General features: G+C 39.8%; 1 protein-coding gene across 1 annotated transcript in view; it reads right to left on the reverse strand.

Moving 5' to 3' along the window:
- The window catches only part of AK4 (adenylate kinase 4), a 92,686-nt gene that overhangs the window by 21,923 nt on the left and 44,182 nt on the right, over positions 1-26,581 (reverse strand). Inside the window, exon 2 of the mRNA XM_052637251.1 lies at positions 12,829-12,948. Within this exon, the coding sequence (XP_052493211.1) occupies positions 12,829-12,948 (120 nt within the window). The remainder of the gene's footprint in view (positions 1-12,828; positions 12,949-26,581) is intronic.

Below are 26,581 nucleotides of genomic sequence, written 5' to 3' on the forward strand. Positions count from 1 at the left end.
TGGATGTGAGAGTTGAACTGTGAAGAAAGCTGAGTGTCGAAGAATTGATGCTTTTGAACTGTGGTGTTGGAGAAGACTCTTGAGAGTCCCTTGGACTGCAAGGAGATCCAACCAGTCCATCCTAAAGGAGATTAGTCCTGGGTGTTCATTGGAAGAACTGATGCAGAAGCTGAAACTCCAATACTTTGGCTACCTCATGCAAAGAGCTGACTCATTGGAAAAGACCCTGATGCTGGGAGGGATTGAGGGCTGGAGGAAAAGGGGACGACAGAGGATGAGATGGCTGGATGACATCACCGACTCGATGGACATGAGTTTGAGTGAACTCTGGGAGTTGGTGATGGACAGGGAGGCCTGGCCTGCTGTGATTCATGGGGTCACAAGGTCCGACATGACTGACTGACTGAACTGAACTGATGAAGAAATAATTCTTCAGAAAATCTATACCAAGAAAAGAAACCGTATTCACAAAAGGGAAAACAGTCAAATTGGCCTTGGGCTTCTACAGAGCAATAATCCAGGCCAGAAGACAATGAAACACGACTGCAAGGGACACAAGGACCACTTCAGAATATCACAGTCAGCTGAACCATTAAACAATAAGGAGATGTTTTCAAACATGAAAATTCACGGAATATAGCACCTCAGGAGCTGTTCTGCCAGGAGGGCAGCGGAGAAGGGAAGAGAGGGAGAGAAGAGAGGCATTCAATAAAATCCAGTAAACCATGTGATGAATGGGAAAGCTGTGTTAAAAATAATGCAAATAAACTTATTTACAAAACAGAAATAAAGTTACAGATGTAGAGAACAAACTTATGGTTACCAGGGGGAAGCATAACGGGGGAGGAATACATTGGGAGATTGGGATTGACATATACACACTACTATACATAAAATGGATAACTAACAATGACCTACTGTATAGCACAGGGAACTCTACTCATACTCTGTAATGACCTATGTGGGAAAAGAATTTTCAAAAGAGTAGACACATGTATATTTATAACTGGTTCACTTTGCTGCATGGCAGAAACATCTTAAATCAACTATATACTCCAATAAAAATTTTTTTGAGTAGTTCAGTTTTATTCATATACAAGTCACTTGTTTAAAGTGTATAATTCAATAGTTTCTAGTATATTCAGTGATATAACTAAGATTAATCGAAATAAAATAAACAGAGGAGTGGTATGGGGGAAAAAATGAGTGCACAGAATTCATTAAAATTTCTTAACTGTAGGACTGTAAAATGACAAGTTAGAGAAGTTTATAATAAATTTTCACATCAAATGCTAAAAAAATTGGGAGGAAAGGGAGAGGAGACGAGAGAAAATGTAAGTATATTGTTTAAATTTGAAACGTGAGATTGAGAAAAACACAAATATGTCAATCCCATCTTTTCATAATCTTAAGAGGCTTCCATGGGAATTAATATCCCTCGTGATGAAGAAGGTTTTTATCTGAAATTCAATATTAATTCCTTAGGGTTCACTTTAGCTTTTGCTATAGATAAATTTGAGTAAAACTGAAAGCCTTTTTTTTTTTAAAGTATTTAAAGTATGGTGTTATTCTTACAGAGTTTTACCTGCATTATGTGCATGGAGAGGTGTCTAAAATGGTGGTGTGCAACTGCTAACCCTTGTTATTTCTGGCTAATGGGATTTCAGGCAAATTTTGTTGCTTTTACTTTCCATTTTTTCATATGGCCTGAATGTTTTATGGTGGTCATGAATAATTTCTACAAGAACAATGTGAAAAAAGTAAAATTAAATCATCTATGAGAATTCCCTGTTGGTCCAGTAGTTGGGACTTGGTGCTTTCACTACCAAGGGCCTGTTTGGGGAACTAAGATCCTGCTAGATTCACAGTGCAGCCCTGAGAAAAAATAATAAAATAAACTGTCTGCTTTTCTCAATACCACCTTCTAATTTTAACCCTAATCAACTTATTCATCTTTCCAAAATCTGAGTTTTCTTGTTAGTAATAAGAAAATAAACAGCTTTTTATACTGTTTTGTTTTAGATTACTAGATAAGGTTTAATGGAAGATGAGTGATTTTATTTACTTAGGCTTTCCCCAGGTGTACTTAATGAGGGGTAAATATGCTGATCCTTAATAGAATGACAATATTTTCATTTTCTCCACACTTAAGTTCTAACATCTATATCATTGTTTGCCTATGTATATTTACATTAATAATAATCAAACTATCTTTCCACTGAAAATAAGAACACATATCTACCACTTGACCACCTACTATGTTCCAGAACTCTACTACAAGTTTGACATTTGTTAATCAGTCCTTGCAAACCTATGCCATACATACTCCTATTGTACAGATGAGAAAAAAGAATCCAGGAAAGGTAATTTTGCTTACTGAAGACTACAAACTATTTATTCAGACCTGACTCTCAAGTTCATGCTTCTTCCACGTTCAAAGTAAGTGTACAATAATTGTTTTATTATTAATTAAACTAGTGAACTATACAGAGAAGGCAATGGCACCCCACTCCAGTACTCTTGCCTGGAGAATCCCATGGATGGAGGAGCCTGGTAGGCTGCGGTCCATGGGGTCGCTAAGAGTCGGACACAACTGAGTGACTTCACTTTCACTTTTCACTTTCATGCATTGGAGAAGGAAATGACAACCCACTCCAGTATTCTGGCCTAGAGAATCCCAGGGACAGAGGAGCCTGTTGGGCTGCCATCTATGGGGTCGCACAGAGTCAGACACGATTGACGCAACTTAGCAGCAGCAGCAGCAAACTATAAATTATAAATCATATGCTTTGGATGGAATTTTGCAATGAATTGTCTTAGTTCACCAAATTCCCAAGATGCCTAGTTCATAAGTTAGTGAAGCAAGCTCCCCTAACATCTAAAATTAGCCTTACTTTATAGACTTTTAAGTAAGTAGCATAAACAAATGAGATAACACATCTGAAAGTGTATGAGAAGAAAGGCACAAATACAGAGAAACCATGCCTTAATATTAAAGTATGTCTGAATTTTAAAAAAATTTTTAATTGGAGGATAATTGCTTTCAAATTGTGGTCCTGGAGAAGACTCTTGAGAGCCCCTTGGACAGCAAGAAGATCAAATCCATCAATCCTAAAGGAAATCAACCCTTAATATTCATTGGAAGGATTGATGCTGAAGCTGAAGCTCCAATACCTTGGCCACCTGATGTGAAGAGCGGACTCACTGGAAAAGACCCTGATGCTAGGAAAGACTGAAGACAAAAGGAGAAGAGGGCAGCAGAGGATGAGATGGTTGGAGAGCATTACCGACTCAATGGACATGAACTTGGGCAAACTCTAGGAGATGGTGAGGGACAGGGAAGCCTGGCCTGCAGAGGTCGATGGGAGTCGAACCAACAACAACTGCTTTATGACGTTGTGTTGTTTTCTGCTGTACAACAATGCGAATCAGCTATAAATACATTATATATATTGAACCTCCCTTTTGAACCTTCCCCCCACTCTCCCTCTAAAAATTGTTTAATTTAGCTAATTTTTAAATGTTAGTTGGAAAGAAAGTTAAAAATAAATTATTCACTCTTCCAAACTCAATTTTAAATTTTTATTTTTAACTTCCTTCCAACTCATTTTTAATATTAACTTCGACGCTTATTCAAGTCCTTGTTTTGCCTGTCAAGAAGTGTTTAACTTTTGCCCCCACCCACTTTTATAGCCTCATCTGCTCATAATTTTTGGCTCTCAAATTATCCAACTACTTGTAGCTTTCAGAACACACATGTTGTTTCACACTTCTATACCTTTTGTGCATGATCTTCTCTGTCTAGATTGTGCTTTAATCCCAATTTCAAAATTTTGTGTCCCCTCCTCCTGGAGGCCTCCCTCAGCCTCAGGAGGGCCAGTCACTTTCTCCTCTGTGCCAGCTCTCCCCTCCTACCCAGTTCACTGGTGTTCTCAAGGTCCTACACTATGATTATTTAAGTAGCATTTGCTCCTCCTGGACTGTAAGGTCAGGAACTAATGCTATTCCCTCCTCAGATGGATTGATGCGATACACAAATAATGCATACTCAATTTGTTTCTTGATCTCTGAACCAAGTTTTTCTAGGATGTGTTCAAATGTTTGTTTTCCATATGGTCCTTAATGCTTCTATGTTAAAATCTAGTCATTCCCTGAAAACACAAATGGAATAAACAAAGTCAGGATTGTCTACTATATTAAGATTGTTCCTCATCCTGAGGCAACAGTCAGATCAATTAGAAGAAACACACCAGAAATAGACACAGAGACAGAGTCTCAGGAGAGAATCCAATGAAATGAAGACGAGATCCAGAGTTTTACAGTGTTTTTCAGTCAGATACTCTGAGTTCAGACAGACACCAAAGACACTGAACAAGGAAGGGTCGTGGAATAAAAATCAAATTCCTTTAATATATGGTTACAATGGGGAAGGGATAGCTAGAGAGTTTACAGACACATACACATTGCTATATTTAAAATAGATAACCAACAAGGTCCTACTGTATCGAGAACTCTACTCAGTATTTTATGTAACAACTTAAATGAGAAAGTTTGAAAAAGATACATGTACATGTATAACTGAATCACTTTGCTGTATACCTGAAGCTAACACAACACTGTTAACCAACTATACTCCAATATAAAATAAAAAGTTAACAACAACAAAAAAAAACAAGTTCTTATACTGTGAATTAAACCAAAGACCCTCACAAAGACTTAACTTTAGGTTTCTCTGCAGTTTATTATTGAAATGCTAATGTCTAACAACTATATTGATTTCTGTACATATACATGTATCTTTTTCATTTTCATATTCATTCCTATACACATGAGTATGTCAAGAAGGATGAGCCTGGTGAGATGCCAGAGATTATGACTGTTCAATCCATGCTCGGCAGGCCTGAGAACCACCACCATGCCCAGCAGAGTTCCTTCAAGTCTGTGACTCTCCACTCTTCAGCAGTCACTCCAATTGCTTCACACCTTCTTTTCAAGGTTAGGAGAGTATACATACTGCCTTAATAGTGATCGAAGATACAAAGAGGTTCTTTGCGACTCCATGGACTATACAGTCCACGGAATTCTCCAGGCCAGAATACCAGAGTGGGTAGCCTATCCCTTCCCAACCCAGGAATTAAATCAGGGTCTCCTGCATTGCAGGTGGATTCTTTACCAAGTGAGCTATCAGGGAAGCCCAAGGACTAAACATCTGAAGGTAAATGGGTATTACCCTCTTGAATACATGCAACTCATACACATACAAGGAGAAAGCCTGATTCTTTTTTCTTCACAGAGAATGTCTTCAGTGACCTTCCAAAAAATGTACCACAAATTTTATTTTTGACATACCCTACATTCCCAAGGGCAACAACAAAAAAAAATTGCCCTTGGCATTTTCTTAAAAGATGTGATTGAGAAGATATGTGATTGTTGGCTTTTTCTCTGTAGGCATATGTTGCCCAGCGGGATGTCACACCCTTCAAAGGTCTGATTCAGAAAGAAAAACACAAAGTTGGGATAAGGTCAGAGCAAACACATACAAACACTGCACACATTCAAGTGGCTCTGACTTCTACTAAAAAAAAAAAAATTCCCAGAATTACCCACAGAGAGCACCCATTAGCGCTCAGAACAAAATCAAATGGCATATACAAACGGAACATGACTGAACGATGACTCTCCTTGTAAAGGTATCTTTATCTCCAATAAAAAGGTTTAAATTATATTCCACTTATAATTCCAAAATTTAAGATTTTTTCCCATGAAACCAAACTTTGACAGCAAATACAAAATATTTCAATACCTACACATAAAGTCACCTGGCAGACAATTCTGTTACAACTTGAGATAAATTAGGACTGAGCCTAAGAGCATGTTACTGTTTAAATGTACAGGTTTTGGCAGCCATGCTTAGAAATAGGGGGAAAGAAATCTATTACCTAACACACCTCCCAACAGGCCCTATCTCACGGCCAGCTTTTTTTCTTTTTAAATGAAGAATTTGTATTTGAGCTGGTTATTTGTAAGAGTTGGTTACTGTGCCTTAGTTGCTATTTCACCTTAATATCACCTAGTAAGCAGTAAACATCTTAAAGAAAAAAGCAAAAAACAAAACCAGAGTTTCATAGCAAAATTAGAAGACATACGTGACATTCCACTGGCTGAATATTTTAGAAAATATAAAAATTATTTTTATAAAACTGCTCTCACTCATGGAACGTCTAAGGAAGTTAAAGAAAGAGGGGGAAAGCCACACCTGTATACACATATTAATACAAAAAAGAGTATTTCTTATCCAACTAAAAATCATACGGCGAAGACAAGGTGGTACTGGACTGTTTTTAGCAAGTACATGGCTGACCAAGACACAGGGCACTCAGCAAGCCCATTCACAGCCACCCCTGGTGTTTCCTTGGCATGCATCCACACTGCTTGTTTTCCACCCACCATTTGCAGGATGCCTCTCCACTGCCATATGGACCAAGATGATGAGTCATCTGTCATTCAAAATTCTTCTCCTGACCTTTCCACATTCAATCACCTTTAGCACACTCAACCGGCACGTCCTCCGCAGAGCACATGCCCTGGAACATAAGGGGTTTCAAGCTGAACATAGAACTTAGCATTCCTGACGGTCCCCACTTTGCCAAAAGGATTTCTTCCAGAGCTTTAAAGGAAAATCACAACCAAAACCGTGACCAGATGGGTTTTCAAGGAGAAAGCTATAAACTAAATCAGTGAGGAGACTGACGTCCTTTACTAAAAGCAGGCCTATGATATAAAAGAATTTCACTTATTCATTCACTGAGAGGAAAAGTTATGGCAAAAGCAAAGCAGTGAAAACATACATAAAACATTTCACAACTGAAACTGACTTTTTAACTTCACATAGCTGAAGATGTTTTTAAACTATTTTTGAACTTAATGCTTCACATAATCACCAAAAAAAAAAATTCCTGACCTGCACCTCATGTACAACAAATCACAAAATCTCATATAGTACTTTCTATAACGGCAAGAATTCTTCTAAGCCCTTTACATATATTCACTTACTTCATCCTTTCTGTAATCCCTGTTTTCCATGAGGAATAAAATGCAGAAAGCTAATAATTTACTTTGCCCAAGGTCACTGACATTGCCGGTAAATGGCAGAGCTGGGATTAAAAGCACCGGTACTACTGGGATTAGTGGTGATTACACTAACCACCTTCCCAAAGGAGTTTAAGACACATGATCCTTTTTTAACAGTTAAGTTTACTTAAAACTATACAAGTTCATTTTATAAGGTGAGAAAACTTAACGATTAAAGAATCCAAACTAGAGAAATATAAATTACCGTTAGATGGTAGCAAAGTTCAAGTTATCAGTCATGGAAAATACCAACATAAGAAAGAAAGTCGGGGGTTAATTTTTGTGACTTAAATATTAAGAGTCTGGAGAAATTAACAAAACTGGAGAAGTATAGGTAAGGTACTGATAGCCAAGAAACTCCAAAAGCTAGGAAGGCAATCATAGAGAACCCCAGGTCTACAGTGCCTAACATCAGTCAACACTCCTGTCAATTTTTTTTCCTCATCAAGGCAATCTTTCAGGAATGGTGCCTCCTGGCCACATCACTGTTGATGCTTAAATTCAGGCCTTCAACATCTCTTGGTCCAATTGTGCTAACAATCTCTTCCCCAGCTTCAGGTCACCACCTCCTCCCCTACCCCAGCATCTAATTGCTCTGTTGCTAACAGAATAGTCTTTCTGAAACATCAACAGATTTGATCATGCTATTCCCCTTAAGTCTTCAGTGAGCTTCCCAGGTGGCACTAGTGGTAAAGAATCCATCTGCCAATGCAGGAGATGCAAGAGAAGTGAGTTCAATGCCTGGATTGGGAAGATCCTTTGGAGGAGGGCATGGCAACCCACTCCAGTATTCATGCCTGGAGAATCCCATGGACAGAGGAGCCTGATGGGCTACAGTCCATAGGATCACAAAGAGTCAGACACGACTGAAGCGACTGAGAACGCACACACATCTTCAGTGGTCCGTGTCACCAATTTCCAGTTCCACCATCTCTGTATAGAATCAAAGTCTATCACCCCAGGATTTCCTCTGCCTCTGTCTGCAGGCACAGGAAAACACTAGGCTAAGTCACTCCTCTCTTACTTAGTTCACATTACCCCTTTGATGAAAAAATTCTCCTTCCAACCCCATTCATCAACCTGCAGGACCTCACTCTATTCATCTCTTTTACCATAAAGTAGCCAATCCCACTTTCTACCATGAGAAGAGATAATTTTCTCCTTTGGGTCCTCAGTGTACCCACATAGGTATTGATTTCATTACACTGTCATAATTGTTTACACACCTGACTCCCCTACTGTAATATAAGTCCCCTTAACAGAGAAAGTGTCTTGTCATTTTATCAACAGCACCTAATAGTTCCTGACTCACAGTAGGAGCTTTATTCATTACTAATAAATAAACATATACTTTCCACAGACCATTATAGCCTCTCTCTTGACAGAGCTTTTCAGTTCAGTCTGTTGGTTCCCTGCAGCCCCCTGCAGTTCCCAATATTTTTAATGGAAGGCATTCTAGAAAGATATGATCTATGCTATAGTCAACTTTTCAGGACACCTACACACTGAAGAATAGATGTTGAACAGTAGAGTTCACAAAGAATGGTCCATAGAACCAAACACACAGGTTCTCCATAGGGTAGGAGATTCTAGGGTTAAATAAATTCAGAAAATGCCTCATGATATCACTTTCTATGAAGAGTTAAATCACACTATCATAGTAAAGGTGCGTTAAAGTCCTAAGAAGTTGGTTAATCTGGATTTACTAACTTTGAATAGGTAAGTGAACCCTACTTTGCCTCCATTTTCTCATCTATTAAATGGAAATAACAATCTCTACCTTCATATGATCACTGTAGGGACTGAATGAGATAATAAATATCTAAAGCTTAGATCACTACTTGGCACACAGTGAGTACTCAATAAATTCAAGCAATCTTTAATATTTAAACTAACATTTTCTAAACTACAGTCTGTTTTCTCATCAATCCACTACCAACACTACACACTTTGAGAAACACTGATACAGAATAACTACTCTACAACATATTAGTCATTTGGGAGATTCACAGCTCCAGACTTTAGGAAAAATAGGCAATCTGATAGTTAAAATGTAGGACAAGTCACTCTGGCTTCTCTTTGGCTAACAAACATTAAAGTTCACATTATCACAACTTGCTGAGGCTTTGGTTCTCCAAAGTAAGACAGGAAAGAATACACTGAGTGAACTAAAGGAAAACTACTCTGCAATGGAAAGAAGTTTCTTATATATAAATCTCACTATCCTTTCATTCCTAGAAAGCAATATATTCATCAAGTTTCTATTTTCACTGCCGAGGAATCTTGCTATTTAAGAGTAAGACAAATAATCCACACAGTCCATTTTTTTTTCAATTAATAAATCAAAAGATTTATACTGGGCTTAAAGAATCATCTACTTAAAGTAGATGATTCTTAATTCCAGCTTCCTGAAGTACAAAACTGTAGTAGTTCATGTATGAGCATCTGTATGCATTTTCCTAGGTAACATATCATAGGAACCACTGAGCTGTTTTTTTTCAAACCATTGTTATAAAATTGAAGTATAGTTAATTTACAATGCTGTTTCAAGTATACAGTAAAGTGAATCAGTTATATATATACATAATTGAATATATATATATATTATTTTTCACATTCTTTTCCATTATGCTGCTGCTGCTAAGTCGCTTCAGTTGTGTCCAACTCTGTGTGACCCCATAGGCAACAGCCCATCAGGCTCAGCCATGCCTGGGATTCTCCAGGCAAGAACACTGGAGTGGGTTGCCATTTCCTTCTCCAATGCATGAAAGTGAAAAGTGAAAGTGAAGTCCCTCAGTTGTGTCCGACTCTTTGCGACCCCATGGACTGCAGCCTACCAGGCTCCTCCATCCATGAGATTTTCCAGGCAAGAGTACTGGAGTGAGGTGCCATTGCCTTCTCCACTTTTCCATTATAAGTATAATATATTGAATATAGTTCCTAATGCTAAACAGTACATCTATGTTGTTTACCTATTTTATATATAGTAATATATATGCTCAGTCACCTCCAAGTCTTTGCCACCCCATGGATTATAACCCACCAGGCTCCTCTGTCCACGGAATTTTCCAGGCAAGAATATTAGAGTGGGTTGCCATTTCCTTCCTACTTCAGAGGAGCTTCCTGATCCAGGGATCACACCTATGTCTCCTGCATTTGCTGCACTGGCAGGTGGATTTTTTAACACTGAGTCACCTGGGAAGCCCATTTTATATATAATAATGTGAAAAAGTTGGCTTAAAGCTCAACATTCAGAAAACAAAGATCATGGTATCCGGTCCCATCACTCCATGGGAAATAGATGGAGAAACAGTGGAAACAGTGTCAGACTTTATTTTTTTGGGCTCCAAAATCACTGCAGATGGTGACTGCAGCCATGAAATTAAAAGACGCTTACTCCTTGGAAGAAAAGTTATGGCCAACCTAGATAGCATATTGAAAAGCACAGACATTACCTTGCCGACTAAGGTCCGTCTAGTCAAGGCTATGGTTTTTCCTGTGGTCATGTATGGATGTGAGAGTTGGACTGTGAAGAAGGCTGAGCGCCGAAGAATTGATGCTTTTGAACTGTGGTGTTGGAGAAGACTCTTGAGAGTCCCTTGGACTGCAAGGAGATCCAACCAGTCCATCCTAAAGGAGATTAGTCCTGGGATTTCTTGGGAAGGAATGATGCTAAAGCTGAAACTCCAGGACTTTGGCCACCTCATGCGAAGAGTTGACTCATTGGAAAAGACTTTGATGCTGGGAGGGATTGGGGGCAGGAGGAGAAGGGGACGACAGAGGATGAGATGGCTGGATGGCATCACTGACTCGATGGACGTGAGTCTGAGTGAACTCTGGGAGTTGGTGATGGACAGGGAGGCCTGGCGTGCTGCGATTGATGGGGTCGCAAAGAGTCGGACATGACTGAGCGACTGAAGTGAACTGAACTGAAAGTGTATATGTTAGTCTTAAACTCCTACTTTATCTCCTCTCAACTGTTAGCCCCTTAGGTAACCACAAGTTTGTTTTCTATGTCTGTGCATCTATTTCTGTTTTATAAATAAGGCTGATATTTTTAAGAGTCCATATGATATCATATGATATTTGCCTGAGTTTTTTTGAAAAATTAGGCTTATGTATTATTTAGATATTAAAAATCAAACAGTTGCAAAGGTGTATACAATGAAAGGTAAATCTCTCTCCCAACCCTAATCCTTATCCAAAGCCAACCACTGTTATTAGTTTTTTATATCCTTCCTAAGACAGATTATATATGTGTGTATAAGTACATACAGTAATATGTATGTTCATTTTTACAAAGATAATAGTATATGATATATACTATATTGCAACTAGTTTTTTTCACTTGGCAGTTTATCTTAGAGCACTATCTATATCAATATATAGATATAGATATTTAATAGGCATACTAAAATTTAAAGCAACCCTATGATAAGATACTTGGCTTCCCAGGTGGCACTAGTGGTAAAGAATCCGCCTGCCAATACAGGAGATACAAGAGACTTGGGTTCAATCCCTGGGTCAGAAAGATCCCATGGAGAAGGAAATGGCAACCTACTCCAGTATTCTTGCCTGAGAAATCCCATACAAAGGAGCCTGGTGGGCTACAGTCCATGGGGCTGCAGAGCTGGATGTGCTCTGACTGAGGGACTGAGCATAAGATAAATATTTAGGTTGTTACCAGTGTCTTGTAACAAAGGTCAAAGCAATTGCTTTGTCAATAGTCATGTATGGATGTGCCAGTTGGACCATAAAACAGGCTGAGCACAGTAGAATTGATGCTTTTGAACTGTGCTGTGCTGGAGAAGACTCTTGAGAGTCCCTTGGACAGCAAGATCAAAACACTTAATCTTAAAGGAAATCAACCCTTTATATTCATTGGAAGGACTGATGCTGAAGCTCCAATACTTTTGGTCCCCTGATCGAAGAGCTGGCTCATTAGAAAAGACCGTCATATTGGGAAAGATTGAAGGCAGAAGGAGAAGGGGATGATGGAGGACGAGATGGTTGGATGGCATCACGAACTCAATGGACATGAGTTTGAGCAAACTCCGGGAGATGGTGAAGGACCAGGAAGCCTGGCGTGCTACAGTCCATAGGGTTACAAAGAGTGGAGGGACTGAACAACAAATAGTGTCTTGCAAAGACTGCTGAAAATAAACATCCTTGAATATATATTTTTAGGCAAGAAATGAAGCAGGGAATTGCTAAAGACTACTAAATTGCCCTCCAAAGGTTACCCATTTTATTCTCAAGAATACTTATTTCTTACACCCTCAATAATAAAATATTTTCAGATTTTCTCTCTTTTTTAAACCTGACAGGTAAAAAATGATAACAGATGCTTTTAACTTATGTGGCTTAGTTTGAATGAAAGAAACTCTGATTTAAGATGAGTCATACTTATGATGACCTAGTCATGGAAACAAAAAGCACCATCAAAACTGGAACAATACTGGGAATTCAATTAAGGTTTGCTTCAAGTTGATGGCTTTAGGGATGGTAGTATGCAGACAAAGGAATTAAAAGGCTTCACCCACATGGGTTTTTTAATTATGTTGCCAAATTGGAATCTGTCTAAAGAAATGACTGGGGAAAAAAGGCACTTTGCAATCTGTAAGAAATTATGGAAGTGTTCAAGGAACCATGACCCACTACTAGCAGAAGCCCGGTGGATCCCCAGGTTCAACTCACCATCGAGTAGCCAGTGCTCGCCGCGCCTGTTCTCCAACTCCAGCAGCATGAGGCGTGTGATCACATGATCGGGAACCAAAAGGCCTTTCTCTATGTATTGCTTTGCCATATCACCAACTTCTATTAAAAAGACAGGAAAAAGAGACACTCAAAAAAGCTTCTGGGGGAAAAAAAATGCTTACCAACTCTCTCCTGACAGTTTTGCTTTTTTTTCCATTCCTGCCTGATGTCCTGGGGGGAAAGATTTTTAAAGAGTCATATTTTTAAAATTGGCTTCAATAATGGCGACCCTGTCTCCCAGTTGTCTGCCAAAGAATTAGAAGAGCATCTCTTGAAGATACACACAGACAGAAATAAAAATGAAAGGAAATATAAATTAGGGCAAAGGGAAAATCAGAGTAGGAAATAAAGCTGGAGTCTAGATGGAGAGTGGCACACAATAAAGGCCAGGAAAGGAGTAAAGTCCAGTCTGGTTGCTAGCAGTGAGCCACACTCTGGACCCAAGCCTCCCACCAGTTTCCGGTAACAAGGAAAAAGGATCGACCTCACAGTTCACGGTACAGGGAAGACTAAAGGAAGCTGAGAGACTCAACCATTCCTCAGAAACCTCAAAAATTTCCACTACTCTTCTAGAAAAAGGGCTGGATGATACAAACAACAATGGGTTTCTTTCTTTTCATGAGCCTTAGTTAAGCAGATGGCACCTTGCTGACGCAGTTGTAGAAGCAACTCAAGTATTTTTAGTGGAATGCCAAGTTCGTGAAAAGACGTGAATTTCAATTTTTTTTCAAAGAAAGAAATGCTCCTATCATAATTTAAAATAACAATTTGCTATACATGGAAATTGTCAGTTGGGTTCAAGAGAACATCTGTTAAATTTCTAGGAACTGATTTTTTTTTAATCCAGATGAAGTCCTCAGCTCTCTAGCAATCTGATCATGAACCATTAGAAACACATTCTTGACAGGCCAATTAAGTTCTTATAAAAACACAGAGCAGAATTATATTACCGGCCGAAAAAAGGTTAAAAACCATTTGCCCCCACCTTCTGCTTGAACTTAATAAGGTAGAGGCCTTCCTTTCACAGACTGAATCTATACTCCCAACTTCACCTTCCACACTGAAACATGGGCTGTGAAGACTTCCCCATCACTCGATGACTACCACTGGGCAAAAAGCCCAGAGTCAGGCCCAGTGATATGATTCAGAAATGCACTGCGAGAAAAAGAACAAATGCGTGGCTAGGTATGAATGTGAACAAAACACATTCATTCAATAAGGATTTACTGACCGCATACTACTTAACAGGTAATATTCTACAAATGTAGCAGTGACTGAAAGTTGCAGCTTACCAATATTTAAGCAGTATGGCTTTACCTGAGAGCAACAGTAAGACTCTTTAACTGGGAATACAAACTAGCAGGTGCTATGCTTTAAACATTTTATTTGTGTTATTTCATTGATTCTTCATAAGATCCTCACCTTTAGAGAGGAGGTAAAACTTGTATGTTTTTTAGGACAGCTTTATTGAGATACAAGTCACACATCATAACATTACAAGTCACACATCATAACATTCACCATTTTAAAGTGTGCAGTTGAGTGGCTTTTAATACCTTCTCCACGTTGTGCAAGCATCACCACTACCTAATTTCAGAACATTTCTATTACCCCAGGAAGAAACTCCATACCTACTAGCGGTCACTCTCCCATCCCCTCCTCCCCCTAGGTACTGGCAACTACTAATCTACTTTTGGTCTTTATAGTTTGCCTATACTGCACATTTCACATTTATGTACACGATGTAGTTTTTTGTGTCTGGTTCCTCAGCATGTTTTCAAGGATCATCCATGTTGTACCATTATCAAGCCTGAATATTATAATTCTTTTGTGTGGACATAGCACATGTTGTTTATACATACATCAGTTATCAGGCACTGGGGTTGTTCTCACTTTGGGGCTATTTTGAATAATGCTGCAATATACACTCATGTACAAGTTTCTGTGTGAATTTATGCTTTCAGTTTTCTTGGGTAATACCTGTAAGAAACATGTACATCTGAAAAATCACTGTCAGACAGAACACTCAGAGCAACTGAGAAGCTTACTCTGTGATGGTCAGACCAGCCCCCGAGTCCTGTTCTCAGTCTCATCCACCAAACTTCAAGGTACATGCAAACAACAAATATACATCTTCCGAGGTGAGAGACCAAGATATGACCTGGTTTGAAACATCCCATGAGGAAATGGTTAATGAGGAGGAATGGTCTTGTACAGAAAAGAGAAGACCCAGAGGACATGATAACAACTGACCCAAACCTGATTCTGGACAGATGGAAAAGGCATTACCTTACTTAATCCCCCAGGGCTTAGAATTAGTACTAGTGGGAATTGCAAATGGACAGGAAGAGTTGCTTGAGGAAATATTTGAATGGAGACTCAGAGAAAGGATATTATAGAGGGATTTTGCAAACTGGATTGGGCTTAATTCACGTTTCAGGTCCCTACAGATGGAAGAGTTATGGTACTGTGGCACATTTGAATTCAGTAATTTAGTGAACAATGTCCAAAATGATACCTCTAAGACCTCTGATTATCTCCTAAATGGCTCAAAATGTACCTCCGCTGACACCTCAAACCTATCCTGTCCAAAATCACATTACCCTCCCACTCTGTTCTTGTCTTGGATGCTTCCTGCCTCATCAGTAACAGAGTCCTCCCCTATCAACAGATTCCTTGGATTCAATTATCCAAAGTCAATCATGGTCTGAAAAATATTAAATGGAAAATACCAGAAATAAGCAACTGATAAGTTTTAAATTGGGCACCGTTCTGAGCAGCACGATGACCTCTCTTGCCATTCTGCTCCACCCTGCCTGGGACATAAATCATCCTTTCATCTACAGTATCCCATCTGTTAGTCACTTAGTAGCTATCTTGGTACATACTGTCGTGCAGTGACTTTATTTTACATAATAATAACCCAAAGTGCAAGAACAGTGATGCCGGCCATTCAGATGTGCCAAAGAGAAACCATAAACAGTGCTTCTTTTAAGTAAAAAGGTAAAAGTTCAACTTAGGAGGAAAGAAAAATACAGTTAAGGCTGCTGAGATATATGGTAAGAGCAAACCTATCCATGAAGTTGTAAAGAAGAAAAAGGAAATTCACTCCCCAGTTTTGCTGCTGCACCTCAAACTTCAGAAGTAATGAACACAGTGCATAAGGGCACAGTTAAGATGAAAAAAGCACTAAATCGGAGAGGTCACATTCACCTAACTAGAGTATGTTGTTATAATTGTTCTGTCTTATTCAGTTCAGTTCAGTTGCTCAATCATGTCCGACTCTTTACAATCCCATGGACTGCAGCACACCAGGCCTCCCTGTCCATCACAATTCCTGGAGCTTGCTCAAACTCATGTCCATCGAGTCGGTGATGCCATCCAATCATCTAATTGTCATCCCCTTCTCTTCTTGCCTTCAATCTTTGCCAACATCAGGGTCTTTTCTAACAAGTCAGTTCTTCACATTAGGTGGCCAAAGTATTGGAGCTGTAGTTTCTGCATCAGTGCTTCTAACGAATATTCAGGACTGATTTCCTTTTGGATTTACTGGTTTGATATCTTATTATTAGTTATTGCTATTAATCTCCTATGATGCCTAATTTATTAATTACCATTACTTTATCAAAATTACTTTATCCTAGGTATGTATGTATAGGGAAAAAACATAGTATATATAGCTTTCAGTACTTTGGTTTCAGGCATCAACTGGGGACCCTGGAATGCATTCCCCACAGACAGGGGGGCACTACTGTACTCTCCTCAGATATCATCTAAGATTAAGCACCAACTGTCTTGATTTTCTTGATTTCTCTTGTTGTTGTGGGTTTTAAAAAATATGTATTTATTTGGCTTTGCCAAATAGTGGGATCTAGTTCCTTGACCCAGAGAAGGAAATGGCAACCCACTCCAGTACTCTTGCCTGGAAAATCCCATGGATGGAGGAACCTGGTGGGCTGCAGTCCATGGGGTCGCTAAGAGTCGGACATGACTGAGCGACTTCACTTTGACTTTTCACTTTCATGCATTGGAGAAGGAAATAGCAACCCACTTCAGTGTTCTTGCCTGGAGAATCCCAGGGACGGGGGAGACTGGTGGGCTGCCATCTCTGGGGTCGCACAGAGTCAGACACAACTGATGTGACTTAGCAGCAGCAGCAGTTCCCTGACCAGGGCTCGAACCTGGGCTCCCTGCATTGGGAGTGTTGAGTCAGTCACTGGACTACCAAGGAAGTTCCTCTCCCATTCTCTACACCTAGCTGAACACGAAAATCTTAACATTATACTTCCACATGTCTCTCATATCCAGGACAACTGATCAAAACACAGCACAACACTAGCTGCTGAACAAACTAGAACAAGTTGCGGTCCTGCAGAACAGTCTGTGCCACTGTGAAACACACACTGAAGGCCCTGGACTGCCCTGGTAGTTAATAAGAGCTCGTGGCTTATCAGAAAGTGGAGAGAAAGGGAAGGAAGCAGTGAGACAAACTCCAAAGCCTAAGAAATCTTTATATAGTGAAGAGGAGAGAACTGATAAAGGATCCCATAGCTGAGATCAAAGCGAGTCCTTTACCTAGACCATTCCTTGACTGGCTACAAAACAAGAGTGCTTTTAGGTTCTTGCACATGAGTCAATCTAAAGAATACTTCCCTGGTGGCTCAGACAGTAAAGCATCTGTCTACAGTGTGAGAGACCTGGGTTCAATCCCTGGGTTGGGAAGATTCCCTGGAGAAGGAAATGGCAACCCACTCCAGTACTCTTGCCTTGAAAATCCCACAGATGGAGGAGCTTGGTGCAGGCTACTATCCATGGGGTCACAAAGAGTCGGGCATGACTGAGAGACTTCACTTCACTAAGCAGCCAATTCTCAATTCTTTGCTTACTTGACTTTTCAGCAGCATGTGATGTGACTCCTGTGCATAAATACAGAGTGACCCCTTTAAAGCCCATTATGCCCCTCCTATGACTTCCCATATCATTGAGAGTATAAGCCAAGTCCTCCCCTTGGTCTCCAAGTTCTCTGACCCCATCTCCCACTTCTCTCCTCACTACCCATCCTAGTCCAGACACAACAGTCTCCTTGCACTTTCCTGAAGATCACAAGCATGTGTCCACTGCAGGACCTCTGCATTTGTTCTGCCCTCTGTTAGGAAGACTCCTTCCCCCAGAATTTCAAAAGGTCAAGTCCTCTCAGCATTCAGGTCTCTGAGTATCACCTCAGATAGGTCTCCCACCCTACCCAAATGGCACAAGCACAAACATAAAAGTCCCAATCCCCCCCTACTCCCTTATCCTCCTGTGCATTCTTTCCCAAAACTATATAGGCTTTACACATTATATACTGATGTATCAGTGAATTCACTTTCTGCTCCCCCCCCCCAGACTAGAATATAGTTAGCTCATTGGAAAAAATAATAATACTTTGCTCACTGCCATATCCTGAGTGTTTACAATATGGTCTGGCATGCATAGATACTCCATTAAAATTTGTTGCATGAATGAATGAATACATTGAAGATTATAGAGTCTTTTCCCCAGGCAAGAATCAATCTGATCTGCCTTACAGTTATTACAGAACCATTACTCCAATGTCAAATATAGCCCAACCTTGCCAGGTATGAACGTTTTCAAGGGAGATATGAGACAAAGTGGGATCAGTACTAACTAGGTGAGATGACCACGTAGGGTTTCACAGCTCAGTCTCATTTCCTCAGCATTTCAAACTATGAATAGAGAAGAGCCACGTACAGGAGGGAAAATGAGAAGGAAATACTAGGAGCCAAGGTTGCAGAGGCATGGAGCTGCTTGGCATACCTGGAGGAACTTCAGTTAGTAACATCTGAAAATATGCACATCATTGGACAGAGAGCACTAGACAGGCCAGAAAAGGAGCATGGGCTTTGAAGGATTAAAGGAAACAGGTAGCTTCAGAAGTGGCATTCTCATAGCTAAAAGCAATTACCAAGGGCCCAGGACAAAATGAAAACATGGAACCTCCTGGTTCAACAAAATTACAAGATGGTGACAGCAGAGCATTGCACCAAGTGCAGGGCCTTTTGTCACGTGACACAAGTCACATGCCCACAGCTCTGTGAAATGTGGATGGGGTTGGCATGATGAAAGCAAAGGAGGCTGTGGCAATAATCCAGCACAGACAGGCCTGCAGAAGCAACATTAGATGACATTCTGGCCTGGTCACATGAGCTGACCCATCATCAACTGTGCAACTCAAGTTCAAAATAACTCTGTGGAAGACTTCCAGAACCATCTTAATCCAATTTACTAATGAAGAGAAAGCTCTAAGGGCAGCATCCCTTCCCAAGTATTTTTGGCATCCTTGGCCCTCTAACCTGTTACAAAATCAAACTTCCTCTGACTTTCTCAATCCCCCTCCTCGGCCTCCTGAAAAACCAGGAAAAGCCAACAGCAGCCAAAGCAAAACAAACTTAACAACGAATTTGCATCTGAATGAAGACCTCCCTACAACAGCAATCTGAAATAAAACACAGGTCAGAAGACAGGCCCATTCCAGAAAACAGGACCTTCATCTGCCCTTGTCAGTTCACTTGGAAGAGAAAGCAGTATCATTAAACGCTAACGCAGCATGTTTGGCTAAAACATAGACATGAGCCAATTTCTCAAGCATATTTCAAAGAAAAGCTGTAGATACACATATGCCCTCTTACAGTTTTTGCATCCTTTGTGAGTACCCATGCACACACATGCTCACTACAGTAATAAACCATAAACCACCAGGAAGGTTTTAAAAATGAACTTTATAAATGAAGGCCAACAGCTTTGCATTTTTTAAGTGTCACAACAACCAAAAAAAAAAAAGGGGGACACCCAATTATGTGTTTATGAGATTGACCATAACACTGTTAAGGGAAGCATGCTGATTGAAACCACCCACCCTGGCCAGGCACCATAGTAACCATTTGCATGAGTTGTTTTACGGTAGGAGGTCCTGGTAAGGAACACGGAAGTAATAAGCCACCACCAACCAGCAGAGTTCGGAAAAGGTCAAAAGGAGACACCACATGTCTGACCACCCCCCAGAATCCTTCTCTCTGGCATCCATCTTGACTGAACAAGGTGTGCACCACCAGGAAGGACTCTGAGTCAGAATGATTGGCTAAAGACAACCCCATCACCATAAAACCCGAGACTGTGAGCCATGTGATAGAGCTATTCTCTTGGGTTCCCTTACCCTACTGCTCTCCACCCAGGTGCCCTTTCCCAATAAGCTTTGTCAGCACATGTGTCTCCTTGGACAATTCATTTCCAAGTGTTAGACAAGAGCCCAGTTTTGGGCCCTGGAAGGGGTCCCTCTTCCTGGAACAAATGGCGACTCTGGTGGGACTCTTCTTCACTGCGACTGACATCCTGACCACTCGGGGTACTCAGGGGCCAGCTTGCCTGCCAATGGACCAGACCCAGCGGCCGCAACTGGGACCCTTTGGTCCCTGGTCTCCTCCTGACGTGGACAACTGGCCAGAGTGCCCCGACCGGTATGGAACAAGAGACTTTATTGACCTCTCTCCCATTCCCTCTCTCTTTCCTCTCCCTAACACTTCCTATCCTTCCCCTTTTTTCTAGTCCCCTGGTCCTGGACACAGGAATCTGGTTGAAGAGCCTCAGCCTGAGCTGAGGATTGGAGACTGATCACCTCTTGGCAGAGAACTCGAATTCTGGTTCTGTTCTGTCTGGTTTCTAGTAGGGCCGAGTTCTAGTCCTCCCTTCTCTGGAGGCCCAGGGAAAAGTCCCATGATGCCTGGGCATCTGTAGGTGGCAGGAGACGTCTGTAAGGCCACCCCTTTCGCCACCCCCTCTCCCACCTCCTCCCCCTTCTTCTTTCAACCTGGCTTCCTTTCCTCCCTTGAAATCTTTGAAGACCTGAGATATTTTCCTTTACTCGGTTAGTACTTGGATCTGAAGTTCTATGTCTATGGGTTTTCTGAGAGATTGTATTCTTATATTTAAGGGAGTGTCTGATGAGGACTGCCAGGTTTATATGTGTGTTTTAACTCTGTGTTCTGTGTTGTGATTTTTGATGGCCATTTTGCTTTGTCTGGCCACCATTTGGTTTAGGCCTGCCACCATTTTGTTAAAACTTGGTTTTCTTTCCCTGTGCCTTGGGACCAGGGCTCTCAGGAATACTTATTTAAACCATCTCTAACTCCTGAGACAGAGGAAAAATGGGAAAAAGGCTTTAAAATTTTTATTTATTCCAACTGTTTTTTATAAACTACTAAATTTTATATTGTCCTATCTAATTCATGACTAAAATTAGAAAATGAAGCTAGATCTTGTGTTGTGTCTGTCTAAATATGTCTCAGTATGTCTTTGTCTCTGGATAATATTTTTGAGATTAACTTGTAAATGAGCTCTTTTTAATTGGCTTAAAGAAAGGTAAGCACTTACAAATAAAATAATTCTAAATTAAACAATAAATTCCAGGTTCATGTGAACTGGTAAATATTCAGTATTAAATACCTGATATTAATGTATGTTTGTTGATCTAATATATACATGTCTTAGAATAATTAACATTAAGTAGAATGTTTTCATTGTACTTAGGTTTAATATAAGTTAAATATTATCATATCTGTTACAAGTTTGTCAACAAGGAAATTACCTCGAGTGAAGAAACTTCTAAAAAATTGTAAATGAGATATTAGCTTTCAGATAAGCTCTATTAATAATAATTATGCTTTAGGAATATCTGTTTAAAACAATCTCTCAAGATTGGGGTAACTTGAATTTCTAAGGATTGTGCTAAACTAAGTGTTGGAAGTCTATTGAAATCCAAATAAAATAAGATTTTGAAACATTTACTACTAAACACTGATTTCTTTTTACAGAAAAACTAAAGAGTTTGGGACTATAAATGAATAATGTTTGGTGCCATCCTAAAATGTTTTAAGAAAGCGAGGGTTTTAGAAATTATCACTGGTATTTATGCTCACCAATCTATAAAATGCTAATATGCAAGTTAGTTCTTGGCTGCTAAAGGAAAGTAGGAAGTGTGTTTCAGTAAAAAAAAAAAAAAAAAAAGGTTTAAAAAAAATACCAAAAAGAGTTATGCATGATCAGGATTTTTTTAAAATCGGATTACAATTAGTTAGATACGCGGATTTTGTTAGGAATGACACAGCCATGGGAAAACTGGTTAGAGCCAACTAGGTCCAAGATGGCGGAGATGACTTTCACTAGACCTTCAGGTATATACACCACTGTGACATATCAACAAGCTAAATGATACACCCATCAACACTGACTAAATCTGACCAAATGTTCTAAACCCTTTTAATTGATTTTTTTGACAAAACTTCCTAAATCGAATTCTTTTGAAGTTCCTTTGACCTCTAGCTAACTTTGGGGTGCTTCAGAGGGCCCCTGAAACAGCCCAAAGAGAGATATTAAACTGTATTTATTTGGTTGGTTAAATTACATGAAAAATATTATCAAATGAGTACTAAATTCTCTCATGTTACAATGTATAGTAAATATTACTAATATAGATATCCTAGAAATTATATTGAGCTCTTAACATTCTGATATGTCCTGGTATTCTAATGAAAAACCTGATTACTTCACAAAAGTGAACAAAGGACTGAATGAACCAGTGAATATGCTTATAACTTTTATAGTTTCTGTCTGAAAAACTACAGGTTTGAATCTTCTGTTTTCCAGGAGTAGGGAAAACCTTTCTCTCAAACTAATTATGACAATACTTTGGTAAAGTTACACATTATAAACAAAACAATTATATTTTCTATCTGACTCCTCCAGAATTTGGAAACTCTTAGGTTTCCAGTAAGTTTATCAAATGAGTTAGGAAGGTTAACTCACTAACAGGTATAAAAATCTCAAGGAATTTTGGAGACCTTAAAAAGGGAAGAATTCACCTAGATTTGTTAGGCAAAATCTGTGATAAGCCTTTGGTGTGAGTTTCCCAGTCCTGTTTTATTTTAAAAGTTTAGTCTGAGACTCTATAAATGTTTCAGCAAAATAAAAAGTCTATGATCAATTATAGTTATATAAATCATCAGACCAAAATTTGTGTGAACAGGCCTATTTTGCAAACAAACTAGCCTTAATTTGGTTATATTTGATAAAAATGAGGGTAACTTTATAGAGAAAAAGACATTTCAATAAATGTTAAATCCCAGTTTGTTAATGGAGGTCTGCATCTAGTAAGACTCATTTCTTGAATAGTTCTTTGCTGTTATGTGATATTAATGTAAAATTTAATTGAATTCTTAAAGAACACCCCAAATTTGTTTCTGAAGCTTATCTCAGTAATCTATCTTTGGATGAAGATCAGATGCCGCCTCATGACCTGCAACCATGACTGGAAAAAGACATAATTTCAGGGACTATCTCCAACCTGGGTGGAAGGACTTTTTTTTATCAGGTACTCTTAACTAGCTCATGCAAAATGAAACTGAAGGGAAATTAACTCTTAGATTAATTCCCACTTCCAAAGGCCCCTACACTGGATTGTCTATAGAGAAGACAGCTGAACCGATCTCACCTTAAAATGATACTCAAACAGAGGAGAAACTACACTACACCAGATGAGAAGACAATGACATCAGAGGTAGACAGCTTGCCCAAGATGCTGGACCTGATTCATATGATCATTTATAATGTTTTCTTGACTTCTTAGACCTTTGCATATAAATCAAATGCTTTTCTATAATAGACCTGATCCTATGCTAGTTTTAGAAATCAGTCCAATTGTTGGGTTTGTGGCCAATTACCTGTGTGTAGTTCTGAGTTATCTTGGTAAAATTCTCCACTATAAAACTCTAACTGGTTGGCCCTGAGAAAATTTACTTAAAAAAAAATTATAGTCATATTCAGGTCATTGTGATATTACTAGATATTCCCCTCACGGGGCCAATTAATAATGCCTGCTCTGACTCTGGCCATAAATTTGAGTTTTCTTCTATTACTCAAGTTCAGTCAGAGCAACAAGTAAAGTTTCAGCAAAGGAGGAAAAAATCTCCCACAATTATGGGATGGATTTATATAGATAACACCAGGCTATGGTAATTTCGGTTTAAAGTCTCCTCTATGTTGGAAACAATTAAATCATACTAAGGATAATCAGTCTAGTAGCACTAGAAAACTGGGCTATGTGCCTTATAGACAGTGCCAATATATAATTTCCCTGGAAGATAAACGTTCTACAGAGTAGACTAAGTCAGATGACCTGGGATATACTGAGCTACATCTAATGGAAGCTCTTAAGACTTACTTGTGACTTTACTAATACTGTTGGCTATGTTATTTGTATTTCACCTGTTTTACAAAATTGCTGTTTCTCACACTGCCAAATGTGTGATTGAGGCCTCTGATAGAATAATAGTTTCATATGAGATTGATGATGATAACAGTGTAACTCTAGATATGGGAAGAAGCAACAAGAAGGAATGTTTTCCTGGACCAAGAGGCTAGTAAGACAGGTGGTCCAGAGAATTCTGGATACTGTTTTATGGCCTAGTCCAGTAACAGCACATTGAGTGGCTTGTCCACCAAATCTTTGCCAAACCTGAGAATGGAAAGCACCATGGGATAGAATGGTCATGAAATGCCCCCCTCAAAATCATGGTCAAGTTTATGAGCAAAAACGTGCTCTGCCAACTGAAAACTGACACTTTCCACCTACATCTACAAAGATTAAATCATGGTCACTGCAACTGCTGACCTTCAACTCCCCTGAAAGGAGTTCAGGGTGAAAATCAGGAATGAGGTACTCTGCCCTCTGGGAAAACCAGCAGAACAGGCCTTCAGATTGTTGTATCTTTTCAGGAGAATATTTTATGAGTTCCAATTCTTGCATCTTCTCACACCTAGAGAAACACTGACGTCATTAATGGTGACATCTGCTTTGGCTATTAAGGAAAATGTTACAATTAAAAGTCAAAATAGAGTAGCTGGTTCAGACATCCTGGAACATAACTAGGTGATGCTACGGGAGTACTTTCAGACTAGACCTTGTATTGTTAAACACTTGCATTTTCTGAGTTGTGTCAGGCTTGGATGCTACCATTCTCAAAACAATGTCTGCTGGAAGCTAATAACTGCAATCTTACTTTTTATAAAACTAGGCAACTGGCTACCTGGCTACAAGTCTCCCCAAAGTGCCAGGTCCAGACTGGGTTTCAGGCCTATTCTTCTAAAAAGAAATGAGATTTATTTTGTCTATTAAAATTCCAGTTTGTCACTCCTCCAACTACTTCTAATTGGGTCTGTTACACTAAAATGGCAGACCAAGGGATTGAGATTTTAATCATACAAGACTCAGGTCTAGAACTTGGAGCTCAGGAATATTTCCAATTCACTGTCATTCTCCAAGCTGAGGCAGTCCTATGCCCCATTTTGACAGGAAGTTATCACAGTCATAGTTGCCTAGTTCCCTAAATTAAAACTGAGCAGAACTCTGTGGGGCTCTGGAGTACAGATCTGTTCTGTGTTCTCCATTTATGGTCTGTAGGATATAGGCTTCATTCAGCCTCCTTGACCTTCCCTGAGTTCCAAAGGGTGGATTCAAACAATTGCTAATCAGGGAAGGGAGGGGATACAGAAACAGAGGAGAAACAATCAAATGGTTGTACAGCCTCCAGATAGGGTCCTGTTTCCTACTCAAAGAAATATGCATAACAATGTCTTTGAGTTCTACAAAACTGGAGCCCCCACCCAGGTGGAGGATGGTAACTTCAGACTAAACACAAGATTCCTGGAGCACAGCTCTGTAGCCTCACCACCAACCAATTAAAAAAAAAAAAAAAAGTCCCCTGCAGCCCTCACCCTAAATGTTGCCTGCTGTTTCTGGAGACCAGTGATGACCATCCTGTTAGGTTTCCTGTTTGGCCCCTGTCTATTTCATTTCTGAGAGGAGCCAGAAGTTTCAAACTAAATTGCTGTTATTACAAGGGTGAATGCTGGTTTCAGGCAAAAAAATACCTTGACTTAGATCAGGTAGAGAGAGACTTCTGCTCTGCTAGGCAGGCCTACGCCCATGCACAGCAGGAAAAAGTTACAGAAGAAAGACCTCTGCCCCAATTCCCAAGAAGTATCTTGAGTATGAAGTCTCTCAGAGGAGAGTTGTTAGGGGAGGCACACTGATTGATACCACCCACCCTGGCCAGGCACCATAGTAACCATTTGCATGAGTTGTTTTATGGCAGGAGGTCCTGTAAGGAACACGGAACTAATAAGCCACCACCAACCAGAAGAGTTCTGGAAAGATCAAAAGGAGACACATGTCTGACCACCTCCCAGAATCCTTCTCTCTGGTGTCCATCTTGACTGAACAAAGTGTGCATCACCAGGAAGGACTGAGTCACAGTGACTGGCTAAAGACAACCCGGAAACTAACCCCATCACCATAAAACCAAGACTGCAAGCCATGTGACATAGCTGTTCTCCTGGGTTCCCTTACCCTACTGCTCTCCACCCGGATGCCCTTTCCCAATGAAATCTCTTGCTTTGTCAGCACATGTGTCTCCTTGGACAATTCATTTCCAAGTGTTAGACAAGAGCCCAGTTTTTAGCGCTGGAAAGGGGTCCCCTTTCCTGCAACAACACCACTGATTAAGGCCACATTTGGAAAAACTGTCTTCAGAAAGGGAAAGATTAAGTGTCAGAATACAAAATGGTATGTATTATAAATTAT

This window comes from Budorcas taxicolor, chromosome 3 (assembly GCF_023091745.1).
Source record: "Budorcas taxicolor isolate Tak-1 chromosome 3, Takin1.1, whole genome shotgun sequence".
In the NCBI taxonomy this organism is placed as follows: Eukaryota; Metazoa; Chordata; class Mammalia; order Artiodactyla; family Bovidae; genus Budorcas; species Budorcas taxicolor.